This window comes from Gallinula chloropus (genome assembly GCF_964237585.1).
Source record: "Gallinula chloropus genome assembly, chromosome: 1".
NCBI lineage: Eukaryota > Metazoa > Chordata > Aves > Gruiformes > Rallidae > Gallinula > Gallinula chloropus.
The window spans coordinates 86234725-86248551 of NC_140085.1; the positions used below are offsets into that span (position 1 = coordinate 86234725).

Consider the following 13827-nt stretch of genomic DNA (forward strand, 5'->3'; position numbering starts at 1 on the left):
AGTGAAACACTCTGACCTGACTACAAAACCTCTCTTTTGTAGCATGCAATCAAAAAGTCAAAAGGTCATCTCAGCTTTACAAGGGCAAGCACCATGTTTGACACAATCCCTGCAGATCTGCATCCAGTTTGAAAAAACCCAAAAAGTCCTCCCCGAACAAAAACTTTGCAAGAAAAGCTCAGAAAATGGCAGTCCAGGGAAGGCTGACCTTCTGGAGAATGATGTCACCCACTCTGCAGTCTACTTATTACTAGGGAAAAAGGGGGCTTGGGATTATTGAATGCACATGGTGATGAGATGTACGGAAAGCCAAGAATCTATTAAAGTCTTTAATTGGAATATATTGTCAAAATTTAGATTGAACCTCAGCCAGATTCTCATTATTAGAAATATGTGGCTCAGTTTCTTGATTTTAACAAGGAACATTAAAAAAAAAAAGGCGGGGGGGGGGGGAGGAAGAAAGAAAATAAGAGTTTCAGTAACTCTGGGTTGTGTCATTTTCCAAGAATAAAGAGCCATTGCTGGCTCCTACAATACACAGTTTCCCACAAGATATGAGATGAGCAGATTGCTATCACTGACTCTTAAGTTTTGCCAGGACATTGAGACTAGAAAGGCACTGTGAAAATACTAGAACAGTGATCGGTATCTGATCTTTCCTATAAAATCTGATGATTTATGCAAAGGTAAAATTGAAGGTATCCTGGCAGCTGATTAAAAGAATTACCTCCTAAGCAGAATTTCAGGACCAGGACGAGAATCACATGTTGTGGTATATCGGCAGATTTGCAGCATGTTAAATTCTACATCACCATTAAATTACTGTTTTGATACATGCATACCATGTCTGCAAGAGTCAAACATTGTAGCTTTGACTGGTAAGTTCTCAAGGCGGCTTTCCTTTCAAATACTTGTTTCTTTGCTTAAACAAGTGCCTTTGCTGAGGACTCTACCGATTACTTTCAGCAGATTCAACCCATTCTCCATCAACTTGAACATCTATGTTGATCTTGGGCCAGAGATCTGGGGTAGGCAGGTCACCTGTTAGAGTCTGCAAAGTTGTCTTTAATGCTTGTTGACATTCGCATCAAGAGTTTGAAGTTAAAATGGTACCAGAGGCAGAGGGGGGTGTGCTTCTTACTAGTAAGGCAGCTTTTACTGTCTCTGGTATCATCAGGTATCTCTGGTAGGCACAGAAATGCTATATCTAGAGCAGCATGCATGTGCAAACTGGCAATAGTGTACAGCTCCTACTGTTTTCCTCTAAGAGGGAACATCATAGTGCTGCAGTCCTCTTGTGTCACCAAGGACACAAAAAGGCTCCCTCTCTCCTGGGTGGAAGAGGTTCAACCTGCTCGTGTACTGCTGGAATGAAACAATGTTTTCTTATAGTAGCAATGAGTCCAGGCAGACCTTAAGGCTGCGTGATATATGAGCAGATGGGAAACATACCCTGAGCTGAGGTGTTGCTGCTTTTCCAACTTCCCTGCCAGTAGACTTACCCTTTTCCGGCAGTCATCACCTCTGTTTTGCCAAAGTTTATCTGTACTGCTTGTTACTTATGTCTTCTTTGGTATAACACTCTTCTCCGTGTCAGGGTGCTCAGAGAGCTGTCCTGATTGCATCCATCTGACAACAATATTGTGAATGCAAAAATGTGCATTGGTGTCAAGACTGAGCCCTCCAGAACTTCAGCTGAAGGCATGAGAGGGGCCTTTGAAGCAGAAAGAAACAAATAGCTCTTAAGATCCTTTTGGCTTTCTCTGAGTTCCCAGATACCAAAAAGAGCACTTCCCAAAAGATCTTATGTCAAAGGAGGCTGAACAACCTACAAACATCTGCTTGGCCACTTGCCTCCTGATGGCAGCCATCGGTTCTCTCAGCAATGCCACCAGGATAATCCGGATGCTGCTTTCCTTTCAAAATCAATTGTGAACTGTCTAGGCTATTGGCAAAGGTCAGATATCAGGGTTTGGTCGCAATTATCTTCCTGATTCTTTTGACCTTGAAGAGGAGATTGGAAACAGAGGAGTTGTTGCCACAGTTACTGGGATCAAGGGCTGGTTTCTGCTGCATACTTAAAATGGCTAGTAGATTGCCTCATGTAAGCGAAACAACAGGGTACAAACTGTTCCAGCTTCTTTGTTGAGCTGCAGTTTTTCTTTAGGGAAGGGGTGCTTCTGGTTCTCCAAGCGATTCACAGTGAAAAGCTAACACATCCTTGCAGATGTGGGTTGAAAGGAGCTCCTGAAAGGAGCCCTAAGCACTCAGTGCAGGGAGGTGTTTACTCTGAAGTCTAATTACTGAAGCTTGAATCGCCGTTATCTCATGGGTGGTGATCAGATTTCACATGAATGAATTGAGGGAGACACTGAGTACTTTGAAGATTTTCAGTTTCCTCAGAGAAACATTTTTGTCAGGAGTATAGTGGCATGTACTTTGAGTTTGCCACAATATTAAGACATTTTTCTCAGTTCAGAATTTATGAACCACAGTACCTCTGGGGTTTTATAGTTGTTTATTGTATTTTTTTTTTAATCATGTAACATGTTGGAACTTTCAGGGCCTGTGTTGGCCCAAAGATTACTCCATCAAGACTGGCAGGAGAGGTTTGCAATTTAGTTTGCTTTTGCCACCACTAAAGAAATAATCACAAATCAAGTTAATCCCAGACACAAAGTTGAAGCAGCTTCTGTTGTGACTTTCTGAAGGATTTGTGCCACACACAGTCCTTCTCTGCATCTTTTTTCATTCAGTGTCATTTCCTGGGGTAGCTGTCGTTATATGACCCTCTTGTCCATTACTGTGAGCCCCTGATAGTTGTACATCTGAGGGTAAGTGCATAATTATAACTGACAAGCAATTTTCTCCACTGAAGTGGGGTGCTCATCATCTTCCAAGCCTGAGGTGATTTGACCTGACTGTACTTGAAGAAGGGAAAGTTTTCTGTAGGAGCTGGTGTACATCTCACCAAAGTGGTGCATACGCCATGTCACAACTGTCTGTACCCAAGACACAAAATCACACCCAACAGGCCTTGTCCTGAGGCAGCATGGAGCTGGCTCAAGAATACTGTGTGTTCCTATGAGGAGCAGAACCCCTTACATTAAAGAGTATTTGTATGGATAGGGGATAATGTCTCTTTTGGGAAGGCTCTCTTGGTGCTCTGAATATAGGTGGGTGTTGAAAGCAGAAGTCCTTAAACGTACAATTTTTGTAGGACTTGAAAATATTTTATGATATGAAGATGACCGATTTAAGTTTCATCTCTAACTTGCTCAGTTTGTGTTGCAGAAGTCTGTAACAGCTAAAGGAGAGAGTAATTCTGAGTTGTTCTAGATTTACCATTAATTCCAGTGATTCTTATGATTTGAGGCAAACTTATATAAAAGATCCTTCTCTTAAATAAATTTTCCTTTCATTCTTCATACTTTCCCCTTTAAATCTGTTGCTGTAGCCATTCTTCTGCTCTGTGAACTGTATCTCAAAAAACTACAAAGCTCTCTTTATATTTCCCCTACAAACCCAGCAACTTGGCATGCAGTAGATTTTGGGTCTCATTTGGGCCCTTTAAAGACTTTACCAGCGGATTCATAATTTGATAATTGGCCAAGGGCTCTAGAGAAAAAACAGGCAGCTATGCTTTATGGAGACAGAAATGGCTCTCGTTCCCATGAAAAAGCAAAGTTTTCATCCCTAGAAATGGGGAAAGAGCCAAGAGAGAGCCCAGCACATCACAGATCAGCTGTTCCTGCCCTTGCATGATGAGAGGATGAGGAAGAAGCATCAAAGCAGTTTAGTTTTCCAAGGTGATTAAGAGGCAGCTCAAGAGGGGTAGTGGTGGTGCAAGAGGGACGTGATGAAGAATCTTTCAGTCCTGAAGGTTTTAGGTTTGAGTTTTGGAAATCTAGGAACAGGCAGAGAGACTTCAGCCTGTCAGTCATAGTACAAGGCAAAAGTTGTCATGCTATGTAGGAGCAGGAGTGACATGTGATTTTGTGACATCTAGATGCCTTAAGATGCAAGAAGGCATTGAGCAGGGCTGGGACGTGTGCTGCCTGAAGAAAGAATGAATCTAGGTTTGTGCAAGGCCTGGCTCTTAAAGGACATGATATCAGATGATTACAGTGGCACCCTCTGGCATTTAATCCTATCACCTGACAGTCAGCACAAATTCTCCTTCATTATTGTCTCAGATTTTCCTCATTAGGCAAGTGCTTAATTTTTGTTCTGTGGCAAAAGGTGCAGCAAATTGGAAGACAGGGACTAAATTTCATAGGCCATGCTTAGGGTGTATACGTGAGAATAGGAAAGGGTTTTTACCTTTTAGTTCAAATTTCTTTTCCTGCTTGCATGTCATTACATTTTTTTACTGTTGTGTCCAAGGGGAGAACACTGCAAAAAACTGTGAAGGGTTGATCTCTCCCATACTTTGGAAAGTTCCTGCATATATGTGTACCTGTTTGTAGCATCTTCATAAAAAAACAGACTTTTCAGGAGTGACTTAAGAGTACATCTGCATGGACAGGCTCTTCTGTCTGTGCTCCACGCTGGCCAAACTCATGCCAAGTCCTGGCCAGATCCATTTGGAAAGCTGGAGAGCTGCATTAAGCATGGCTCTCTGCCCAAGTGAATATGAACTGCCTCTCAGGAGGGCTTACTAGCTTAAGTTAAGTGCCAAGAGGAGAGCTGTAAGCCAAATGAATGACTAGTGGCTACACCCCCTCTTTCCTGCACCCTCAGGTCCTTGAAAACATGCCTATTACACGGTGGAGATGCCAAAGTGTTGGGCACGTGTCAGAAGAGAGGATGTGGCTCCTCCATGAGACGGATCAATGAGGCTGTGGACATACCACTCCCAAGCATCTGGCCTTTGAGACAGGTCCTGCTCACATGTAGGGGGAGAGGATGGTTCTGCTAAGGCTGTGGGCCAGACACTGTCCTGTTGGGCTGAGTACAGCCCAGAGACTTGCCATACTGACCTGCAGCCCATATCTGTAGCCATGATAAGCTCAACTAGCTTGTAGGTGAAAGTTGGCTGAGCTGTTTAAGAAGTGTTTGCAATCAAAGGATAATAACTTTGTGCTGACTGAAACATAAAAATGTGAGATCTTAAATCACCTTGCAGTTCCCATCCTTGTTAGAAAGTCGAGGCACAAGCTCTGAGGACCCTCAGCCACATCTATTCTTAACAAGACAGTGAATGCCAGGTTATCTCTGTCTGAACCCAATGACACCAAGAGCTGGAGGCTGCCAGGTGGTTGGATAATGGCAGTGATCAATTTGCCCAAACTACTCTAAAGCTCTTGCATGCACCTGTTGGATGAGACTCTGCTGTTTTACAGGGCATGGCCCTTGCATTCAGGTAGCACACTGCAGCTTCAGCTTGTGCCTGCTCTCCTCCTCTGCACTAAGCAAGGACTTCAAGGACCAAGAGGTTTGTACGGAGGCACTGCAGGTGATGGTAGCAACTGATGCCTGAAAAGATTAGCAAGGAAAGTGGGCTGTGGTTGAGTCCAAAGCGTGATTTATGTCCACCTTTCAGATAAAGGAGGTTGGGATAAGTTGTGGTCAACTGGCTAGTGTGGTGTCATTTATAAGAGAGATCCCAGAAATTTTTCCATGCACAATTGCTTCAGGCTCCCTTGGCATGGATGCTCCCCCTGCTATCTCCCTGTTGCCAGAAAGCTCCCTTGGCTAACACTGGATGCTGGCAGATGTGTTTTCCATCTATACTGCAGTGTTAGAAGTTCTCTACGTGACCTGCCCTGTGTGAAAGAGGTCCTCTTTGCCTTTCAGACACCCTGGCATAGTAAGATCTTCAAGAATACTCTAGTTCCTCCTCTTAGGGCACATCTTACCCTTGGGCTGAGTATGTTTAGTCTTGCAGTTTATCCTGAAATTGTCTTAACACAACCTCAATCTAGGTAAAAGCAATATCAAGGGTCTATTTGGAACATATATAGAGCCAGCACTGTTACCATGGCTTAGAAGGGCACACACAACAGGAAGGAAAGGCTGGTTATACACTACTTGAGATGAAATTTTAACAGCAGTTCTTATCTGTATCCAGATAAGAAGCTGTATCCAGATAAGAAGCTCTAGTTTCTTCCCTACACTTTATGGGCAGGTATTTGACACTGATGCACAGGCAGCACTTCCATAGGGTGTCAGAAGAGGGAACACTGATTTGGGAAAGAAGGTTAGCCTTTACATTCTACCGTCTCCACAGGGTCTCTCTGTCTTCCACCATGATTTCATTATTCTTTTTCCTGCCTCCCCTCCTTACCTTTCTTGCTTCTTGGTCCAGTTTGCCAGTTCTAATATTTCTTGCACTAGAACATTCTCTGCTCTCCCTCTTTGGAAATGCTCCTATCCTTTTGATAAGGCCAACCTAGTTATCACTTGTATGCCCAGAAAGAGAGCAGGTTCCTTGTATTTTATAGCACTGTGACTTGCTAACTGCACATATGTGTGACTGATGTATGCAGGGCCAGAAATTATCTTCTGGAGACCGGTCACAATAATAATTAATCACTTTGGAATCATCATAAGGGTGGAGGTGAGAGATACTGCGACATTACTGGTAAATGCTGTTGGTGTTGGCAGCTATTTCTAGGGGCAACGGTGGGTAGAGAAAAGAACAGAGAAGAATTATTGAGGAGTTCTTTCTATTCTTGTTTAAATGTGGCTTTACTTGACTTGAACCAGACCTAAACATAGCCTTGTGTATCAGTTTAACTAGATTGGTTTGTATCCATGCCTTCCATTAAAATGATATACACATCTGTGTATCGGAGACCGTAGTATGGTGTGGATATATTTGCTGGGCTTGCTGCCATCTCTAGGGCTATTTGGCTGACTTTGTAGCAACTACAGTCCAAGCTATAACTTCACAAAAGTCCAGGTTGTGTTTGGCCCATACTTAGTGCTGCCAGCAAAGATGGATCAGTAATATCATTCACAGCAGAGTAGAGTTGTTTGCCTTCTGAAGAGAGGGAGCTGAGATGGGCCTTGCTTTGTATCATTTGCTGTTCCACTTAAAGGTGTAAAGATTATTCTGCAGATGATCAGGAACTTCAGGCTTCAGTGTTATGCTTCATTGCAGCAGAAGTGTGCTGTGCCCCGTGCTTGTGGTTGGCACCGGCAGCAAGGCATTCTTGAGAGTCATCAGCTCTGGCACTTAGTCTTGCTGATGGATCGCTCAAGTCCTCATCATTTTAAAGTCATGGAGAAAAAAGACAAAAAATCCGACATTGTTTCCTAATTGCTCTGTTGTCCCTTCAGGGTTTTTATCTTGGCCTGAAAACAGGGATAATTCAGAGCAGAATCACTTCAATCCCTCTTTAGGGGTAACCTGAAATGTGCAATTCTCAGTTTTGGAACCATTAAACAACCCTTGCCATTGCTAATCAGAGACCTCCACTTACTCTGTGGACCTAAAGCCTCAGTTATGGGTATGCCTTGATCATAACTCCTTAGCAGATGTTTAAAGCCTAATGCTTGAGGTAACCGGTGTGTGTGCTCTTCTCCTGCATAGTTTTTAAAGGTTAACTCTGGGGTAAAGGAAGACTGAAATGAAGACATTGCAGTTAATAATTTATTCTACATATTTTATTTCAAATAGATCATTAAATTCTCATACGTATATACATATGTATTTTTACTCATTCTCCAAACACTGTCAGCAAGAAAGTCATTGTCTGAAGTTCATTCATGAAATATGTGGTGTAAAGGATCAAGTGTGGGATTACTGTGGGTTAAATACTTTGTGCTGTATTTGTTCTGTGATTATGTGACCTCTTTAATTTGGGCTTTAATAGCTAAGTGATGATATACGAACTCAGTTGTTTGCCTGCCCTCTCTGTCAGAGGTTATCCTATTTAGTGCATGGCTAGCAGGAAAATTTGTGTCTGTAGTTGTGCACCTCAGTTCAGTCTCACCTTTATCAGCAGTTTCAACTAAAATAGACTTTGCAATGAAGCTACTCGAGTAAAGACAGATGTTCCCTTCTGCCAATCGCCCTGCAATGTTGACAACCTGTAGCAGAGAGAGAGAGAAAAGCTGGAAGAGGGACCATATTAATTTATCACAACAAAATTAACCAGAGTTTGTCTGTCAGAGGCTTTAAACGAAGCAGGGAAGTGTAACTCTTAAAATCAACACAGAATTACAAATTCACGGAAAAGTTTTTTGAACTCTGGAGATAGCTTGAGCATTTCAATGTTGTCAAGGGAGGAGTACATGATGCCATTTGAAAATTCTCTTTAACTGTAATTGCGATTTGACACAACGCTTCTATTTTAGGCTTATGAATGAAAGACAAAAGGAGTCATTGTCTTAGAAATAAGCATTCATCTCCATAGCTGGTAATGGGACTGACTACTTTGACTTACCATCAGACACATACATTTCTTGATGTTGCTTTTATCAACCACAGTCATTCGAGGCTGTGCTTACCCAAGGCTGTTTTTCATCTTTTTTTTTTTTTTATATCTTGTTTTAAAATAAATTTTTAAAAATCTCAAATATTATTAATATCTTAAAGTGATGCATTGATACTATGGGCATTCATATATATTAATATTTTGCTAAAACCAGTGATGCAACATATGGAATCCCTTCTAAAGTCAAGCACATGATTGAAAATCCTGACACCCTTTTCTCCACTCTGTAGAACAGGCTACAGCTTGAAACTGTGTCCCTTTATTTCAGGGTTGCTTCTGGCTTAAACCAGAACATCTTCACCAGAAGTCATCTGAAAAAAATGTTGAATGGTGCAGAAGTCCAACATGCTTTCAGCCACTTCCAACTGCAAAGGCCCCCTGAGCACATAATAAAGCATGTTTGCAGTGGGGCCATACAGCCCATTGACTGGTGATCCTCGTGCAGGCCAGGAGAGACGAGATAAAAAACCTTCGGGTTTTTTAAACATGCCCAGAAATGGCATGCCCCATCTTGACGGAGCAGTGCTTTCTTGTAGGTTTTCCTATTGCTTTGGATTGCTCTGTGGCAGGCTTGCTTCCCTCACATATTTTAAAACAGAAGAAAACCTCTGTTGAAAAATAAAATCATAACAAAAAAGCAGCAGGAAAGACCAAGGGATGCTATTAATAAAGTGAGGGCCCTTGCCAAGAAAGGCTGAGTTTTCCAGCGGCCATTTTACCACCCTTGTTTCTTTATTAAACTGAGCTGTTTTTTAATGAGACCATCTCGTTTTGCAGATGTGATCCCAGGGTCTGAACATCCCCCAATGTGTTTTGTTTTGCAGGAGGCAGCACAGGCACCTCCCCGACCACCTCCAGCACGGGGACCCCGTCACCCTCTGCTTCCTCTCATCTTCTCTCTCCATCCTGCTCCCCTCCAGCCTTTCATCTGGCCCCAAACACTTTCAACGTTGGCTGCCGGGAGAGTCAGCTTTGCAACCTCAACCTGTCTGATTATCCCCCGTGTGCCAGAAGCAACATGGCTGCCTTGCAGAGCTACCCAGGGCTGAGTGACGGTGGTTACAACCGGCTGCAGAGCGGTACTGCTTCCGCGTCACAGCCTTCTGAAACCTTCATGCCTCAGAGGACTCCATCCTTGATCTCAGGAATGCCGACTCCTTCCTCCCTGCCCAGCAACAGCAAGATGGAGGCATACAGCGGCCAGCTGGGGTCCTTCCCCAGTTCCCAGTTTCAGTATGTTATGCAAGCAGGCAACCCTGCCTCCACCTCCTCCTCTTCACACATGTTTGGTGGTGGCCACATGCAGCAGAGCTCCTACAATGCCTTCTCCCTGCACAATCCCTACAACCTCTATGGATACAATTTTCCTGCTTCCCCTAGGCTGGCAGCAAGCCCGGAGAAACTCACCACCTCCCAAAGCACTTTACTCTGCTCTTCCCCATCCGGTGGGGCCTTCGGAGAGAGGCAATACCTTTCCACAGGGATGGATCATGGGATGCATATGATCAGCCCTCCCTCTGGCAACCAGCAGACGGCCAATGCCTGTGACAACAGACAGTACGGTGCAGTTCAGGGCTCCTCATCACAGATGTCTGTGCACATGGTCTAACAAGCCATGCCTCTCCTTGGCATTGAAGGTAGATGGACCTTCACCGTTTCTGTGGGAAAACCCATCTCAGTACATTTTTGCCTTCAAACTTATAGTGGAACTAGTATTGTAATGATAAATAAGAACACAAGCCACCTAGGTATGTGCCACCGAACCTTGTGGAAAGCCTCAACTGACAGCCATTGCAGCTTGCTGCACCCAGGGCTACAAGACCCGGTGTGGAGCAGCTGCTCTTTCTGGACATTACAGAGAGAAGGGCATGATTTTCATGAGAACCTGGAAAGAAGCAGCTGAATATACCGTTTATGCATTAACTATCAGCTAGTGTGAGCTCTTGGCATGGAGAAATCCATGCCCCTGTGCTGTGTCCTCTGAGTGTTGAAGAAAGGCAGTCTCCCAAAGCTTCATCCTTTGAAGCTGCACTGCCCATAGCTTTAAAGACCTCCCCCCTTCCAGACTGTTCCTCATTCGTGGAGCGGTTCAGCCTGTTTTTGAAGCCAACAGTGGCCCGTGGCTCCTTCTCCCACTGTAGAACAGGAATGGTGCTGCTGGCCTGGAGCTTCTCCTCCCAAAGAGGTTTCTGTGTTTTCACCATGGCTCTTTCTGACTGGCGGTTTCTTTGTGAGGGTCGAGCTTACCAGCACCCAGCCTGCAGACAGAGATGGGAGAGAGTGAAGAGAAAAAAGTTTTAATCCACAAGTGAGCTTCAGACATTAGTGGGGACTGATCTTCAGAAAGATGCATGAGGGAGAGGGGGCTCAGCTCCTTTTGATGTCATCTGAAATGATGCACCCAAACCAAACAGACAATAGCCTTTGTGGGGAACGTGTGTCCTGTAGCACTCAACCCAATGGGATGAAACTCTCCAGACTGAGCGCATGGGGAAGAGCAATGAGAAAAGATCCCTGATCTACAGAAATGCAGCCAAGCCTCCCCCACCTTGCATGCAAGAGTTGCCATTAGCATTTCAGTAACAGTGAGGTTGAGTATTCACCAACCTCCCGCCTGCCACGTGATCTCTGTTTAATCAATTGCCTTTTGACATCTTTCTTTTCTGTTTTTTTCTTCTCTCTTTTTTTTTTCTTCAAATCCTTTAAAAATAAGAAAACAATTGTAGCTTGGTGCAAGCTATGCATTTAAGTTGTGTGAAAATGCAAATACCGAGTAACAGAATACAGATATTGAGATTTGTTGTGAGGTGTTGTAGATAAATGTATTTATATGCCTAGTGGGGGATTCAATATTATGAATATAAAAGAGGGCAATAAAAATGGTATGTAAAATATGTATGAAGAAAAAGGTGTATAGAGATTTGCCCTATGCACGGAACTCTGTTTCTAAGTGCCAAGCACAGAATGCGCTAAATAAATCTTTGCAATTGTTCCCTCTGTGTTTTTCTCTGTCTGTGAGGCTCCCTCAATGGTCTTCTAGAGACAGACATTTTTAAAATACTGCCATGTGTGTTTGCACAACAGAGGAAATGAGGACATAGTGATAAATTGTGGAGTACATGCAATATTAAAATAAAAATCGAAATTCTGTTCTTCTCAAGAAATTTTGAAAATTGAGTGCTTAGGATCTGCAAGATGCCTGCCTTCACATGAATTGTGTCTTATGGATAGCTAGACTTGTTATTTTTGTTGTTAAAGTCTAATAAAAAGCTCTTCAGAATAATTATTTTCAATCAATATAGAAAATAATGTTTAAAAATATCAGTATAATCTGTTTCTCATTTTTAAATGTATTTTTTGGGTATGTGTCAATTTTTCATTTGTGCTACATTTCTAATATGAGATTAAGACATTAGCTCTGAGAGCAGTGGGGAAACTGAAGCACCACCACCCCCAAATCTAGATTGAAGTTATGGCTGCAGAGTTTACAGCTTTTCTTGTGTCAACAGACTTTTTTTCCTGAATTGAACAAAACACCAGTAAAGTAGAAAGACTTTGAAAGAGAAATTCTGCAAGCATTTCTTAATTTTTATTTTTACAGGGGAAGATAAATAGATCAGTACTACTACCAGTTCTGTACCCAGTCTACCTGCCTGTATTCTGGCTTTTACTGTGTCTGGCTGTGGATGCTGCTTAGAAGTGCTGGAGGTACTAGAGGTGGGAGAGAACCTGTCTTTCCCATTCTCATAGAACCATAAAACTGTTTAGGTTGGAAAAGACCTTTAAGATCATTAAGTCCAACCCTTAACCTAGCGCTGCCAAGTCCACCACTAAATCCTGTCTCTAAGCACCACATTACACATTTTTTAAACACCTCCAGGGGTCTTTTAAATACCTCCAAGGGTGGTGACTCAACAACTTCCCTCAGGAGCCTCCTCCAGTGACCGACAACCCTTTCAATGTAGACATTTTCCCTAAAATTCAGTCTCAGCCTTCCCTGGAGAAACTTGAGGCCATTTCCTTTTGTCCTATTGCTTGTTACTTGATAGAACTGACCAACACTCACCTGGCTACAACTTCCTTTTGTAGTTTTAAAGATCAAGAAGATATTGTCTGAGTGTCCTTTTCTCCAGACCAAATAATCCCAGTTCCCTCAGCTGCTCCTCATAAGACTTGTGCTCTAGACCCTTTACCAGCCTCCTTGTCCTTCTCTGGACATGCTCCAGCACCTTAATCACAATCACAGAATCACAGAATGTTAGGAGTTCGAAGGGACCTTGAAAGATCATCTAGTCCAACCCCCCTGCCAGAGCAGGATCACCTAGATTAGGTCACACAGGACCGCGTCCAGGTGGGTTTTGAATGTCTCCAGAGAAGGAGACTCCACAACCCCTCTGGGCAGCCTGTGCCAGTGCTCCATCACCCTCATAGTGAAAAAGTTTCTCCTTACATACACATGGAACTTCCTATGCTCCAGCTTCCACTCCTTGCCCCTTGTCCTATCCCTGGCCATCACTGAGAAGAGCCTGGTTCTGTCCTCCTGGCTCTCTCCCTTTACATATTTATAAACATTAATAATGTCACCCCTCAGTCTCCTCCAAGTTAAAGAGACCCAGCCCCCTCAGCCTTTCCTCATAAGGAAGGTGTTCCACTCCCTTTATCATCTTGGTGGCCCTGTGCTAGACTCTTTCAAGGAGTTCTGTGTCCTTCTTGAACCAAGGGGCCCAGAACTGGAGACAATATTCCATGTGCGGTCTCACCAGGGCAGAGTAGAGGGGGAGAAGGTCCTCTCTTGAACTACTAACCACACTCCAGGATGCCATTGGCCTTTTTAGCCATGAGGGCACATTGCTGGTTCATGGTCATCCTGCTGTCCACCAGGACACCCAGGTCACTCTCACCTACACTGCTCTCCAACAGGCCAGTCCCCAACCTATACTAGTACCTGGGGTTGTTCTTCCCTAGATGCAAGACCTTACACTTGCCCTTGTTAAATCTCATTAAACTTCTCCCTGTCCAACTCTCCAGCCTGTCTAAGTCTTCCTGAAGACAGAGGCACAGCCTCTGGTGTGTCAGCCACCCCTCCCAGTTTTGTCACATCAGCAGCTTCCTAATTGTTACACTCTATTCCCTCATCTATATTGAACAGTACTGGTCCCAGTACTGACCCCTGAGGGACTCCAATAGAGACAGGCCTCCAGCTAGACTCTGCCCTGTTGATCAAACCTTGTTGGCTTCTTCCATTCAACCAGCTCTCCATCCACCTCACTACTTGACCTTCCAGACCACACTGCCTCAGTTTAGCCATGAGGATGCTGTGGGAGATGGTGTCAAATGCTTTACTGAAGTCAAGGTAAACTATCTACCATCATTTGTCCAT

General features: G+C 43.6%; 1 protein-coding gene across 1 annotated transcript in view; it reads left to right on the top strand.

The window, feature by feature from the left end:
• Positions 1-11724, top strand: part of TBX15 (T-box transcription factor 15) — a 94775-nt gene extending 83051 nt beyond the window's left edge. The window contains exon 8 of the mRNA XM_084273079.1: positions 9272-11724. Within this exon, the coding sequence (XP_084129205.1) occupies positions 9272-10056 (785 nt within the window). The 3' untranslated portion in view covers positions 10057-11724. The remainder of the gene's footprint in view (positions 1-9271) is intronic.
• Positions 11725-13827: the final 2103 nt, after the last annotated feature.